The 16,911-nt window shown below is 34.5% G+C and overlaps 1 protein-coding gene across 4 annotated transcripts in view; it reads left to right on the forward strand.

Annotated features, from left to right (window-relative positions):
* The window catches only part of GRIA2 (glutamate ionotropic receptor AMPA type subunit 2), a 120,836-nt gene that overhangs the window by 83,628 nt on the left and 20,297 nt on the right, over positions 1–16,911 (forward strand). For all 4 annotated transcript variants that reach the window (XM_081077784.1, XM_081077783.1, XM_081077785.1 and 1 more), the window contains exons 7-11: positions 11,163–11,330; positions 11,592–11,696; positions 12,374–12,484; positions 14,006–14,212; positions 14,698–15,068. In XM_081077784.1, coding sequence (XP_080933910.1) covers positions 11,163–11,330; positions 11,592–11,696; positions 12,374–12,484; positions 14,006–14,212; positions 14,698–15,068 — 962 coding nt within the window. The remainder of the gene's footprint in view (positions 1–11,162; positions 11,331–11,591; positions 11,697–12,373; positions 12,485–14,005; positions 14,213–14,697; positions 15,069–16,911) is intronic.

Below are 16,911 nucleotides of genomic sequence, written 5' to 3' on the forward strand. Positions count from 1 at the left end.
TAAACAACTTTTACAAGGACTTAGCAAAGCTTTGGAAACATAGGTGCCAATAGGAGACATATTGTGTATGGCCTTTGAAGCTTGATCAAAATTACTGAAAATCTGCTGAGGGTAGTTCATCTTATCACAGATATGTATTGCTCATGGACTAGAGGGCCAGGAATTACACACACACACACACACACACACACACACACACACACACACACACACACATATATTTCCTATTCCTGCCTTGATAATCTGCAGTCTAATGTAGGAGGCAAACATGAAAATGAACAAATAGAGAATTATGCATGTAAAATGTGCCAGGCCACTGAATATGATTAGGACAGCGAGGAAAAAGAGATGTTAAGGAAGGCTTTCTAGAGGTGGGATACCTGGGCAGGGCTTAGCATATGCTTGGGCAGGAGGAGAAATATGGGAGGGCGTTTGGAAGAGAACAACACTTACAGAGACTCATCGAAGCGGTGCAACGGCATGACAGAGTCAGGGAGACTCCAAGTGTAGCCTGCGAACTATTCCTTCAACAGTCTTTCCATCTCAGTTGATAGCAACTCATCTTTTTCGGTTGTCCGTTGGACCAGAAACTTGCAAATGTCTTTGACTCCTGTCTATCCCTGGTACCCAACAGCCTATCTGTCAGGTATCCTATCAGCTCTGCTTCATTTCTTACCACGTCTTCTGCAACCTCCCTAAATCTAGCCATGATCTCTGCCAAGATTATTGCAATGATCTCCTAAACTGGTTTCCCTACTTCCACATTTGCCCCTCTATCTTCCACATTTGGGGTCCTTTTAAAACATAAATTAGACTTTGTCACTTTTATGCTCTGAGTCATTCAGTGGCCCTCTGTTTCACCTAGGGTAAAAGCCAAAAGTCATCCCACTGGCCTGTAAGGCCCTAAAAATTATTTCCCCCAGTCACATGGGACCTCCTTTCTTGGCACTCTCTTCCTTGCTCACTCTGCTTCAGCCCACATGGTACTTTCTGCTGTTCCTTAAGCACGGAGTCACCTTCTCACTTTAAGGTCTCTGTGCTGGCTATTTCCTCTTGTGAACTATTCTCCTCTTATATATCTGCATGGCTAAGCTTCTTCACTCTTTAGGTCTTTGTTCAAATTCTGTCTTCTCCAGGAAGCCAATCGTAGGCTCTCTATTGAAAATTGCAATCTCTCCACCCATTAGGGTATGTCCCATTGCCCTTTCACTGCTCCATGTTTTTCTCATTATTGCCTTCTACTGTAGTCTATTTTTAATTAATCTATTCATTGCATTGTTCACTGTCTTTCTCCTCCTGCTTGAAAATAAGTGCCACGAGGGCAGGTATTTTTTTTTAATTGTTGTTGTTTGTTTGCTGATGGATCCAAAGCTCCTACAATAGGGCCCGGTACACAGTAGCTATTTAATAAAGGCTTTCTCAATGAACAAATAGAAGGAAACAAAGGGACTGTGCTAGCTTCTCCTAGAAGCTCCTATCCAAATTCTGGAAATAAAAGCCACCTTAAAAGAAGCAATAATGGAATTTTAAACTTGAAGGAGAGGTGGGGATTAGGAGAGAGAAGGGACAATGGCTCCACATAGAGGAAATAATATCTGTAAAACTCCCCAGTGCAAGGAAACTACAAACATTTCCATAAGGCAAGAGGTTGAACAGAGATGTTTTGAGGAATTTTCAAAACTAATACTTTAGAAATACGCAGGATCCAGATCTCGTGTGCCTAAGGAATTCTGTGTGTGTGTTATTTTGAGAACAATGGAACTACTAAAGGAGGGCAATGCTCATGGATTTGATACGAGAAGATTACTGTGCCTGCCCTGGTGACAACAGATTGCAGGGCGACCACATGGTGGCAGAGGGGCTTTTAGTAAGATATTGCAAACAATCTAGACAACAGATGATGGTAGTTTGAATTGTGGCACGAGGGTGGAGGGTAATAAATGTATTTGTTGCATTGGCCAGTTCTTTCAATTTTGTATTCGTAAAATAAATAATAATTGCAAAAATCATAACCATTCATTTATAATCTATTGATACAAATTCAGTTGACATTATTTGTGGATTAAAAACAAGAATGCGAAAGGCAGTCTCCATTATTTGTATCTTATTGCCCCTAAATCTCATACAGTGGGTTGCACAGAGTAGGCACCTAATAGGTATTTGTTGAAATGAAGAGTGATGAAATGAAAACTATAAATAAACACTTTGAAAATATAGAATCACTGAGAAAGAAATAAGTAATTATCATTGCTATGAAATTTAGTTTCAATGTTCTTTTATTCAGCCATGGCAGAAAAGTAGTGTTATTTTACTTGATGAAGTGTAAAATGACTATAGTAATGAGACCTGAACCATCATGCAGCATGGCAGCTGCACTTAAAAAATGGGCACTTCATATTCCTTTTTTTTTTTCAAAAAGAAACAAGATTACAGAGATGATATGCCACTATCTCAAAAATAATTTACAAATATTTCTATCTTTAGATACATTTTCAGTGTTTTGGGTGTCCGCAACAACTTACAAGATAGAATTATGCATTCAACCTTGGCATACCAACAGCTTCAACCTTAGTGCAACTTTTGTGTCTGCTGTTTCCTGCTGTTGTTGAATTTAACAGTAATACATGACTGACATTTGCGTGGCATTTAAATAATAGCTTTCTTATAAGAATCTCATTTTCCTCAGGAAACGACTTAAAGCACAGACTCAAATTTTATTAATTGCTATCCTAAGAGAGTCATTAGGCCTGTCTGAAAAGAGTATAACCTTTTTCAGTCGAGTAATTAGCGTTGTGCATTAAATAGTACCCTGGTGACCTAATAGAATTAGTCCTGCTTCTTGAATGTTTTAACTGACCAAAACCACAGCTGACATACAGGCATCCTGTACTCCTGATAGTAAAGCATTTTGCCACACAAGAACCTACAGGTTTCACAGGTTTAGTTCCTTATATTTTGTTGTTTGTGGTTTAAAAAATGCGGATATGACTGAAATAAATCCATAAATTAAAATGTTAATATTCACAAAATTATATATTTTATAAAAAATGTGTTTTAATGTTGCACTATTTAAATATACATGGATAGATTTAAATATACATACACACACACACACACACACACACACATATATATATATATATATGCATATATATATATATATATATATAAAACACCATTTAAAATACAAATGCATTACTGCAGGATATCTGGGTTCATCTCATTTCCACATTTCTTCCACTGTAAAGGGAGTAAGTATAGGTGATCTCTAAGAGTTTTCCTAAATCTCTAATCACTTTACATGATTATGTAATGTGCTAATTTAAGCACACAATAAAAAATACACTAACATTTATAATTTTTGCTGAATCTATGACTTTCCAAATAGATCCTCTGTCTCTCAAAATTGTAGTGCCTTGTAGGGAGTCATCTCTGAACTCCAAGTACTGAAATCAAATCCTAAATTACACTGAACACTGTTTGTTTTATTTTTCATAGATTATTCAAAAATAAGAAACTTTTACCTTGTTTTAGAAGAGTCCTAGAAATTGGGGTGATTCAGGGGAAGGAATTTATGCAACCAATAAAATAAACGATCTGCTTCAAAGGAAGTCCCTCTGGATGAATCAAAACCAGACAATGTACTGATTTGAGGTGGTTGTTGTTTTTTTTTTTTCTATCTTGATCAATCTGATTAGTTTTATCTGAAAATTTGAATCATTAAGTGAATCTACAGTTTCAGGATGTAAAAGTCTTGGCCCATAAGCAACACTTTCAGTCTGGGTCAATAGCCAACTGGATAATTTAGGCAAAAATGTGTTGTTGTTAACCTATTTCTTTTTTAATGAAGAGTTTTTCTTCACAGTAAACTTAAAATTATTTTTACTACTCATAGAGAATAATAAAGACGCTAATTTTGGTTCCTTCCCAATGGAGCTGACCTTTCACCCTTGGAAACACGATGCAGTTTATGTGCTTACTAAAGATGTTTTTTTAATTACTTTTTTAAATTAAGACTTTTTTTCAGAGCAGTTTTAGGTTCACACAAAATTGAGCAGAAACTACAGATATTTCCCATATGTCAACTTCACTTCTCATAGTGATACATTTATTAGGATTGATGAATTAACATTGACATATCATAATTACCCAACAGCCATAATTTACATTAGGGTTTACTCATGGTGTTCACTCATGGTACATTCTATGGGTTTGGACAACTGTATAATAACATGCTTCCATCATTATCATTTTATAGAGAGTATTTTCACTGCTCTAAAAATCCTCCATGCTCTGCCTAATCATCCTTCCGCCTACTCCCAACTCCTAGCAACAAATGATTTTTTTAATTCTCTCCATTTTTTTGCCTTTTCCAGAATATTGGAATCCTTCAGTATGAAGCCTTTTCAGGTTGGCTTTTTAATTTAGTAATATGCATTTAAAGTTCCTTCATGTCCTTTCATAGCTTGGTAGGTCATTCCTTCTGAGCTGAAAATATTCCATTGTCTATATACACGACAATTTATTTATCCATTTACCTACTGAAAGACATGCTGGTTGCTTCCAAGTTTTGACAATTATGAATAAAGCTGCTATGAACATCTGTGTGCTGGTTTTTGAGTAGACATATGGTTTCAACTCCTTTGGGGAAATACCAACCAGTGCAATTGCAGGATCATATGGTAAGAGGATGTTTAGTTTTGTAAGAAACTGCCAAACTGTCTCCCAAAGTGGTTGTACCATTTTGCATTCCCACCAGCAATAAATGAGAGTTCCTGTTGCTTCACTAATATTGAGCTTTTATGAAGATTTTTGTTACTTTGTGAAGTTTCAAAGGGCACGTTGAAAAAGCTTTCTACGAAATTAAAGATGATCTTATCACAGATAGCTCTTTCCAGAGGGTAGACTGCAGTTGAATTTGAAATCGAGACAAGTGAATTAAGTTTAATTTCATAATATATGTGTTAATACTGTTCTTTTTCCTGTGGCTCTAAGTTGATTCTTGGACATTGACATGAATCTTAAAAAATAAGAAAAGCTTCTAAAAGTTTTCTCATAGGCTTTCTTATTTTTCCTAGAGCTCATTATTTTTGACCATGTTGATAATTCTGTAAAATAAAGAAACTGAGAGTTCTCTTGTGTAAGATTCTCCAGAAAAATATAATTCACCTGTAATACTTTTATTTAACTAAAAATCAATGATATTTTTAAAATGAGTATGTAAAATTTAGGCAGTACATAAAACTTTTAACACTCTATGGTATGTTACATAGAACACTATTTTTATGGAAAGCAATTATTTTAAGGAAATTTTTTAAATGGTAATTAGTTTGGGCAATGCTGATCAAACAAAGTTATAGTGGAATGTTATCTCAGAGCCTTTAACATATGAATGTGAGAATCATGTTCTGTATTTATTGGATCACAGATATTTATAGATCAGAATACCCTGTTTCCCCGAAAATAAGACCTAGCCGGACAATCAGCTCTCCTGCATCTTTTGAAGAAAAACTTAATATAAGATCAGTATTATGGATATTATATTATATTATATTATATTATATTATATTATATTACATTATATTATATTACATTATATTATATTATATTAAAGACGGGTCTTATAGTAAAATAAGACTGGGTTTTATATTAATTTTTGCTGCAAAAGACGCATGAGAGCTGATTGTCCAGCTAGGCCTTATTTTGGGGGAAATAAGTAGTGGTTTTCAAAACATTGTAAAGACAAGCAAGTTTTATATCAGGAAATACAGTATTAAAGGAAAAATGAAGGCAAAATGCTAGTTAATATTTTTAGCATAGTTTACAACTCACCCAGCGTCTTATTTCCTGTAACGCTACTCACTTGATCTGGTATTTGCTATACGAGGGGACCAGTCATCCCAGTGTGCCTGAGACTGAGGAGTTACCTGCAACTCCAGACTTTGTTCTAAAACTGTGAACAGTCCCAGGCAAACCAGAACAGTTGGTCAGCCTCGTTACCCCGGAAACACAGAGATCTGTATTCAAATCCCATCTATGTCACATAGTTTTGTGACCTTGGACAAAATATAAATTGATAACTTGGATTCTTCACCTATACAATTGGAACAAATATTTGTTGCATAAGAGTTTTTAAAAGGGCTTACTAGGAAACTATCCAGCTCAGATTTGGCACATAGAGAACTAGGTCAACATGAATTTTTTCTTTGTCCCTCACTTCCTTTCCAACACTACTATGAAATAGAAAAGTCATTGCTCTCCTTCTTTCATTGATAAGAAACCTTGGACGCTGATACTTTAGTTAACCTTCCCAAGGCTACAGAGAAGTAAATGGTAAAATCAGGTTGAGCCCTGTCTTTTGATGCTATATGCAATGCTTTCTCAACTGTACGCAACTCAATTTCAAGTGTCAAGAAAAATTTGGAAAGTAACCATTCATAGGAAATTTTATAACTCTTTCATAATACCTAAACTGTAGTACTTCTTTTTTGAGTGATATATATATATATTTTTTTTCTATTTTAGGATAGCACTGATAATTGATTACATGTTTAGAAATAGGTGCTATGATTATGATGACCCATATTTTTTTTTTTTTTAGCCTATTTATCCTCTTTGTCTATTCATTAAATTCTAAATGTACATAGGACTTGTTTTCATCCCCTCTTTTTTTTTGGCTGTCAGAATAATGTTTTCTGATATCAATGAATAATTACAGTAATATATTATTGAATGATGTCTGATGAATATTGGGCATAACAAAAATGTTTAAATACATATTTAATTTCCTTAAATAAAAATAAGTCAAAACAATTACACATTTAAAATAGCATAAAGAGTGTGTTTGGAAAATGGACCATAAAATCATTTCCCCAAATTTCTTCCTAAAGCGTGGATAGGATGTGATTGTGATATAACACTGCAAAACATAATGGCCCCCCACTGAAATACCATTTTCCAACTCAGCTGAGGGATTTCACAGAACATAAACATCAGGACAGAGATGATGTATTTGTTTTCAAAGAAGGAGATAGTTACAGTGTCATCATGTTCCCTTAAAATTAATTTACATCTACTTTAGTGAATGGTAGGATAAAACTGAAATATTTAACTATCCAATCAAAATGTGAACATATTTGTTTAGAAAAAGAAATGAGCCACAAATGCAGAACATAAACAAAATGAAACTCTGGATACAGAGGCTGTTGATTTTTCTCTTGGCCCAGAATTGTGTTTCTATGATTGTGACTTTTAATTTAAAATGATAATAGGATGGAGACTTGATTAGATTTGAACATTTAAAAAAGGTTGAAAGGATTTTTTTTTAGCATGCTCATGCTCTGAATCATAATTATAACATGCCACATTGACTTAAATGCTTTTAGTTCATTCAACCTAATCTTATTTTTTAATGTACTTCACCAACATCTAAAACATTAAGCAGATAGCTTTATAGTATTTCCTATAGTAATGTGAGCAAGCTGACTCAAAGAAGATTTTTGTCTTTTAACTATTAAAACTTTTTAATACAAATTGCAATACTTTTTAAATATAATCAAATTATTCATTTTCAGTTCTGTTTCCTATTCAGTGACCTAAACTTTACTGTAAGATTTATATTGGCAATGAACTAATTGCTTTATAAAAAAGTAAATTATGTTTTATTTTTCCTCTAAGAAAATATAAATGAACATGTAATTGAGGCAGATAAATCCTAATATTATATTTCTTATTTTTCCAGTTTTGTCTTGAGGAGATATGATTTAAAACAATGCTTTTGATATAATACAGTTTTTTCAATAGTATATGGATATCATAGAATACTTGGGAAAAATATAATCATGTATGTTTTCTCCCTATTATTATAGCCATTTTGTTGTTTTGCTTTCCCTTTTTTGTTGAAGAGATATAACCATTTTTAAATTACTCTCATTTTTTGTAGAAAAGGTTTTTTAATTAGTTGTAATATTTTTTTATTTATTTAATAATTAGTATTAGTCATATTGTTACATAACCTTCATTAATATCACTTTTTAATGGCTGCATAAAATTTGTTCAAGACAGAAAACATATTTTTAAACATCCCCTTAGTGTCAGAAATTTAGGTTGTTTCTAATTTTTGCATATTACAAATAATATTGAAATTAATATCTTTGTATGTAAATTCTCTGGATTTGAGAATATTGTTTTAGGACAGGTTCCCAGAAATTACAGTTTTAATCTAGGAATATAAGTTGCCTAATTGGATCTGTAAAACACTATATTTTGGTAATTTCTTGCATACACAGTTTGAAGGAAAAAAGAATGCGGACTTTGGAAATAAATGGTAATGGGTTTTATTTAGATCTGTCTAGCTGAGGTATTTGTAGGAAACTCCAGTGTGACCATCCAGGGGATAGTCTAGATATGTAAAGAAGGACTCACATTTAAGCTTGCCACAACACTTAACTGGTAGCACATAAGAAGAAATTTTAGCGGGCAGCTCATACAGACTTAAAATCATTTTCTCTTTTTCTTTCTTCCTGTCAACTGTCCCATCAAAATTGATTCATTCATATGATAAAATGAAAGTGATTCGACTAAACCAATCCATGCAAAGATTAATGATAACCTCACACTACCATTTTTAGCATTAAAAAAAATAGAGGCTTAAAAAAATGTCCATATCCCTGTAGGGGATAATTCATACCACATAAATTATTTTCTCATTTGCCTTATTGGAATATGACTCATACAAAAAAGAAATAAACAAAATGGACATCTATCTACCATTGGACCAATTCATAAACTATAACAGATATATTGAAATTTTCTGTTTATATATCTTTCAACTGGATGGGCAGACAATGTGAGTTCCATAAAGACACGGTCCATATCAAGATCTTTGATCTCCTTTCCTCCCATTCTTCCCTCCCTCTTTCCCTCCCTCCCTCCCTTCCCTCTTATTAAGGCTCCTCAATCTGTCCAGCCCTGCCTTGGACTTTGAGAATTCAGTGGTGACAGACAAGTCAAACAAGTTTTCTACTTCCCTACAGTAAATATTGTAGTAGGGAGGAGAGATGAAGTAGACAGGAATACATGAACAAGATACTCAGATACTGGTAGAGACTATGAAGAGAATAACAAGATCCCAGGAAGGAGAGTGACTGGGAATGGGTTGGACAGGAGGGGCATTTCTGAGGAAGTAATGTTTGAGCACGTGGCTACAATTTAAAGAGCCATGGGCTGAATGACATCACTTAGAGCAAGGAGGTTGATGTGGAAAGGCAAATTTAGAACACTCCTCTTAACAAATTTTCTTATGAAGGAAATAGAAAAAGAGGATGGAAAATGGAAGGAGATACAGATCTCAGAAGCAGTTATCATATCTATCTATCTATCTATCTATCTACCTTGTTTCCCTGAAAATAAGACCTAGCCAGACAGTCAGCTGTAATGTATCTTTTGGAGCAAAAATTAATATAAGACCTGATTTATATTATGTTATATTGTATTAAAGACTCGGTCTTATTTTATTGTAAGTACCTTATTTTACTATAAGTATTTTACTATAAGTAAAATAAGACCGGGTCTTATGTTAATTTTTGGTCTAAAAGACACATTAGAGCTGATTGTCTGGTTAGGTCTTATTTTCGGGGAAACAAGGTATCTACAACTATAATGTATCTATATCTCTGTCTATCTCTACCTATAAGTATCATCTATCCCATTATTTGTGGCTGGAGATATTAGAGCAGTTGAATTGATAATAGAGATGATCCAATAGTCAGGAAAAAATGGGGATGCGGACGCAGGATATTGAGGGGGTAATTGCAGAAACAATGTTTAAGAAGATGAGCGGGACTGGCCGAGTGCACTGTTATAGTGACTGCCCCCAGGTAGGTATATGGTCACCTCAGGTAACACCTCATGTGTTATTAACTCAGGAGGGAAACCGAGAGAATGTGGAGCTATGTAGTTTGATGGGTGAAAGACAAGGAGGTTCTGTCTGATAGCTTCTGTTTTCTCAGTGACATGTAAGGCAAGAAAATCAGCAGGAATTCAGAGAAAAGGAAGTGTGTTAAGTATGGGTATTAGAGAAGATAAAAGAAGGTATAAAATAATCATTTTTGAGAGTGGAAGAACTAAGTCACTAAAGAAAGGAGGATTATTTGGAAATACTGAGTGCCCACTTTGGATTTGTGGTTAAGAATTTTAGTGTCACAAAAATCAGTATGATATTCCATTTCCCCCCAGTTTCACTGTGCTTTTCTTATCTACAGATCAAAAAATACTCAAGAACAGACATTTCCTTAGCATTCATTAAAGGCTCTATGTTAAAATGTGATTTATTATTACTGACAGCAGCACTATACATTTGACAGGTGTCAGTATATATACATGCACACAATAATACTTATCTAGCTACTGAGAATGCTTAGTACACATGTAGTTTTTTTTTCTGCTTGGTTCCCAGCTCCTTTAACTGTCCTGCTGTCCTATTGGGTTCTGAATACAATAAGTTTGGAACCAACGTTATCATAGACTATTGAAGCATGAAGGGGGCATAGAAATTAGAAACTGTGGTAGTTCTTCTACTTGGTTACCATAATCATCTAGAGGAAGTTAAAAAGCAAAACAAAACAAAACAAAACAAAACAAAAAACCTCAAAAGGCCATTGCAGGTCTATCTACATGAGCATCACTAGGGTCGATTAGAGACTAAGGATCCTGAAACTAATCAGTATTCTTTCCTTATTGTGAAATGAGTTTCTCAATAGACAGTGGAGAAATATTTATTGATTAATATGACAACATCCTGCATCACCAGATCAGGCCATCAGGCCATAAAATGATGGTCTAATGAGAAACTGATTGTAAAAAAACAAACAAAAAACAACAACAAAACATCGACACAATTATTACCTGTGTAAGGTCTCACCTGAGATAGCTGAGATATGAACATAAAAAATGTTGAGAGTCAAGACCACCTTCCATAGTTAGTCCCAATAGTCCTTACTACTTCTCTTAGAATCTTAGGTTTCTAGATGCAGACATTGTGTCCAAATTCTTGGACTTGGCGTGGTATTATATGGTGGGCAACTGGATTGTTTTGATGGCCAGTGGGCAGTGAGTCCCTGCATTTTCTCCCATTCTTATGAAATGTGCATGATACTTTTCAGTATACTTCTGCTCTGACCTATGATGCTGTTCAAGTGATGACTGAAGCTTTCCGCAACCTACGGAAGCAGAGAATTGAAATCTCCCGAAGGGGAAACGCGGGAGACTGTCTGGCGAACCCAGCCGTCCCCTGGGGACAAGGTGTAGAAATAGAAAGGGCCCTCAAACAGGTCAGTCACTTGACATGCGTATTAATGTGAATTAACAATGGCTACTTTTTTCCCCCTGATGAATTAGTTACCTTGTTTTATTGTTTATGTTTAATGTGAAGGGAATATTATTTCCTAAGTATACAAAGGTAGGTTGAAGAGTGAAAAGAAACCTTATAAATGTAGTTTTCTTAACTTGAGCCCAGTGAGAGTAATCAGTACAGTTTGTATCTTTGATTGAAGTAAATTTATAACTGTGCTTCTTTCCCATTTCCTCATTAGGTTCAGGTTGAAGGTCTCTCAGGAAATATAAAGTTTGACCAGAATGGGAAAAGAATTAACTATACAATTAACATCATGGAGCTCAAAACTAATGGGCCCCGGAAGGTAAATCATTAGTGATTTAAAGACAGTTCTCTCTATGTGAGGAGGTAGTTAGCTAACCCATCAAAATCACCTTATCTTCCATAGAGTCCTGGAGATATGCATTCCCATAGATAGAGTTTAACAACTTTCAGAAACAGATATTTTTTTGAATATGTTTTCATAAATCAAATCTATTCATTTCTGGTAAGTAACACTGAAATTTAACTATAAATAACTACAAATAAAATGGTTATACTTTTTGTCTTTTTTTTTGGAACAAGGTAGAAAAAGAATTTAATGAGAAGAAAAAGAACTATTGCTGTAAGTTTATAGTCTAGAAGAGAAAGCATAGCTGGTGCAAATATGCATGTTAACTGTTCAATTTGGACTGTTATGGCTAAAATGCCATTGTTTGGACATTATTTATATTTCTAAAGGATCACTCCCAAATGATCCTTGGAGAATATGAAACATGAACATGAAGAAATAAGGCATTTTTAAGAATTATGTTTGTTTGTTTTTATAGTCCCTGTCTATTCCTATTAGATTCACATATTATCAAAAACACATCTCTATTAAGAAGAAGGTTAGTTAATACAAGCATAATTTTAGATTCAAACATGGGATGGAAAATCATTAAATGCTTTGCTAATAGAGAGTTCTTTGTCCATGTGCATACCTTCTGTAACCTTTTTCAGATTGGATACTGGAGTGAAGTGGACAAAATGGTTGTTACCCTTACTGAGCTCCCTTCTGGAAATGATACCTCTGGGCTTGAGAATAAGACTGTTGTTGTCACTACAATTTTGGTAATTAGCTACATATGCCTGTTTTACTTTATTTTTCTCTTATGAACAATATTTGCCAACTAGAATTGCGGTATATATTTTAGGACAATAACTATTACAGTGTTGCTTTTGCAAAGTTTGAATCATTTATTGCATATTTACTCTGCCAAAAGGACTATACGAGCACTAGCTAAAGCTTCCAAAACTACTCCCTGTCTCTTCAAGGCTGAAATGTATCCTGACAGGTAATTCATAACCTGTGAACACAGGTGAACAACTGGGAAAGTCTTAAAGAACACATCTCCTATGTTTCTCAGGTGCTTCACCTTTTTATTTCCATACAATTCTGGGTACATTCTTTCTTTACATTTATTATATGCTATGATAATGTTGCCAATTTCTCTTTCTTCGTAATAAAAGATGAACTCCTTAAAGGCAAAGATGATCTCCCTTCTTTTAACCCCAAGTTTCAACATATTAGTTGGCACATAGCTAGCGCCAAATAAATGTTTATTGAATGAGACAGAATTGTACTGGATCTTGAACATCTGGGCTTTGGATAGATGTAAGGGAGATGTAGATTATGACAAGCTGTTGGTGAAATGAAGTGGAGGAAATGGAGTTGACTAATAGTCCAAAATTCTGTGAATAATGATTTTATTTTGCTAAGCAGTGATGTATAGTAGTAATTTATGGGATTCATCATTCAAACAATATTGGCAAAAAATACAGATAGGCTAATAAGGATTTGTATAAAAAGCATTGGTTGGCATTTAGAAATAGCTTAATAAGTGTCAGTTAGATATTTGAGGATTTTGCTTTCATCATGCCATTGAAAGGAACTCTCACTGAGACCGCAAATATCCTTGATGCCACTTTTCAGTGGAGAGTATTGAGCTGTGTTGAGCAATTTTCTCATGCTTCCTCTTTCTTATATTTGCAGGGGGAGGCTACTACCTAGCTAAACTTGTAGTAGCATTCTAGGACATTATATTTTGTAGATTAAGTGAGAGCTGAAGTCTGACAGGATAGGATCAGAACAGCACCATGGCAATGATCCTTTCAATCTTCTGCATATCACTGGCGAATAACCCAATTTCCATAACAACCTTGTTCTTGAAGCAACAGTACTTCAACAGTTTTGGGTGAATGATAGTTCTTGAGGTTGGCATAGACTTAACCCAGAAAAAAAATGTGGTGCATCAGAATTGAATAAAATAGATGCTGAACGGCCTTCTTAGAGGTCTCTCTAAGCCCTAGGAATCACAGACATGACAAGGAGACATGCCAACAGTTTCTGCTTATGAGTCTCTTGGTTACTTTAGTATTGCTAGGGACAAGCCATGTAATGAAATACAATGATAGACATTTGAAGGCCTTTATTCAGAAGAATTATGCTTATTTTTTCCCCTCATATTGTTCACCATTTATACTCTATGATGTCTCTGGCTAACAGGCAGTTATTAAATCAGATTTGATTCAATGAGAGTAAATAATTAACACAGCTATTTTTATCAACTAAAGCACCATCTTTTCATATAGGAATCTCCATATGTTATGATGAAGAAAAATCATGAAATGCTCGAAGGCAATGAGCGCTATGAGGGCTACTGTGTTGACTTGGCTGCAGAAATTGCCAAACATTGTGGATTCAAGTACAAGTTGACAATTGTTGGGGATGGCAAGTATGGGGCCAGGGATGCAGACACGAAAATTTGGAATGGGATGGTTGGAGAACTTGTATATGGGGTAAGTACAACTCTTCTCATAGAAAGTCATTCAATTTGAACTGTTGTTGACAGAATGCCTCCTCTCCCTGAAAAGTACCTATGTCTGAGGTTGTTGGTTTCCTGCATTACGCTAAGAATACTATCTCATTTCCCTCAGAAAACTTGAAGATTAAGAATGAAGTCAGAAGCAAATGTGCAGATTAAGTGAGACAGGCATTTCCTGTCTTGTAATATCTGGGTCATATGCATTTTTCAAAATCTACAAAGGCATAGATGTAAAGATGGAATTATCGTAATCAAGCCACGTGGGTGTACTATGTCGTTATGAAAAGGAGGGTTAATTGGGGAATGATATTTTTTGTTTATTCTTTACTAGGACTTTACCAGGGAAATAATTATTGCCATTTTCTTGATTTCCTTCCCTTCCCTTTTGATCCAATAATATAACCATGATTCCTTTCTGGTCATAACTCCAGGTACTACTTTCCTTTGTTTCCTTTACAGAAAGCTGATATTGCAATTGCTCCATTAACTATTACCCTTGTGAGAGAAGAGGTGATTGACTTCTCAAAGCCCTTTATGAGCCTCGGGATATCTATCATGATCAAGAAGCCTCAGAAGTCCAAACCAGGAGTGTTTTCATTTCTTGATCCTTTAGCCTATGAGATCTGGATGTGCATTGTTTTTGCCTACATTGGGGTCAGTGTAGTTTTATTCCTGGTCAGCAGATTTAGCCCCTACGAGTGGCACACTGAGGAGTTTGAAGATGGAAGAGAAACACAAAGTAGTGAATCAACTAATGAATTTGGGATTTTTAATAGTCTCTGGTTTTCCTTGGGTGCCTTTATGCAGCAAGGATGCGATATTTCGCCAAGGTTGGTTACTCACCTGCTTCAACTTTGTGCATTTTAGGTCTCAAGTGGACATTCATGGTGTTTATGAATTCACTCTAAAGAAGTAACCAGCTGCCGACTACCTGTCCAAGCAGTTTAAGGCTCTTAAGGACAGATACTTATAATCGGCATAAGTCTGTGAAATATTTGAGCAATGTTCTTTGAATGTTGACCTTATATTTCCCTGGTGAAATTATACACACCATGGAGGAGCTATAAAATGCATAAGGTTTCTATCATTCCATGCCTTCTTGGAGGGGTACCGTGTTTTTGCTGCATATTCTCATTTTACAGTCATCTGTGTGTTGATACACAGACCTGTATATGGGAAAATGGGCAATATTATTTATTAACTGTAAAAGAAACAGCTTGTTTACAAAACTTCATTGGCACACATCCCATCTCTTTTATTTACCCATCATTAATCAGCTCATGGAAATGGTGGGGGTGAGATTATAAAATTTGTTTTTTTTTCAAGTTTAGGTTGCTGGACTAAAAGGAGGTTATGATAACATTTTACAAATATCTAGAAATACATGGCTGTGTAACAATGGCCAATTCATTATAAAAGCTTGTGCCATATTGAATGCACTATATACATCATGGAATATATTCATACTCTTCTCATTATGATATTTTAATTCCTGCACTAGAACACTCAGAAATGATGAATATATCACAAAACACATATTGCCTTTGTTTTCTTTATATACATGAATAAGAATGACAGTCATAGTTTGTTCTTCAGAAGAATAAATCATACCTTTTCTAGTGTGATTGCTTTCACATTTACAGCCTAAATCATTATTGATCCATTGTCATATTTTAATTTAGGATTGATTATTAACTGCTTACTTCTGTGATAATAGGGTGAATTTTTATGAATTATATGGATCTAAACAATCTTAATTCAATCACTTCCTACTGTAACTTTTCTATGGAACTACACTGAATTACTAATATACCAGTGGTATTTTTATGGCATATATATCTATGTATATATAATTCTGATGACCTCTGACAAGATGTATTAAAGTCATAGTTCTATCTCTACATTTAGTTTATCTGATTTAAGTTAAACACATTAAGAGAATTTTCTAATAACAAGGAAGAAAAATATTAACTGAATTGGGATCTCAGAGAACATTCTGGTCCGTAAATAATGAAAAGATTGATCTTTGGAAAGAAGACTACTAAAGTATAACGTTACCTTGTCTTGAGACAGAAGGCAATTATCTTAGGGTGACATGAACTATGCTCTGCCTTTTGAGTAAGTAGGGAGAGGTGTATGGGGGTTCATTATGGAGTAGGTATATTGACCTGGGTTCCCATAGATGGATCTTCAGTTTTGCTTGCCCTGCTCCTCAGGCCTCATGGCTCTGAAGGTCATTGTTTTGGTGTCCAGCGCTTGTCAAGGAGCAGAAAACATATTTACACATGGAGGCTGGAGCATAGGGCATATTTAACAATGTTATCCCAGGATCCACCAGGACATACACAACTAATTTTCAACAAGCCTGCTTCCTAAAACATGACTTTTTTTCCTGTGCTTTTGATTTCACTATAATTTCACATATAATAATTTTTATTTCTGGTAACATAAATATATTTTAGATAGTGTATTTTTCTCTTTTTATTAATTGATATTTTTTGTCAGAATATATAGGATATGGGCAAAATTAATTTCATTAAAAATTTTAAGCATATATATTTTTATGTTATATGTGCATTTAAAAATGGAACATAATATATAGTATTAGCAAATTTAATGATTTTTTAAATGAATCAATCTGTCTTTATTTAAAATGCAATGATAGTTACTTCA

The sequence above is a fragment of the Rhinolophus hipposideros genome, assembly GCF_964194185.1.
Source record: "Rhinolophus hipposideros genome assembly, chromosome: 16".
Lineage (NCBI taxonomy): Eukaryota > Metazoa > Chordata > Mammalia > Chiroptera > Rhinolophidae > Rhinolophus > Rhinolophus hipposideros.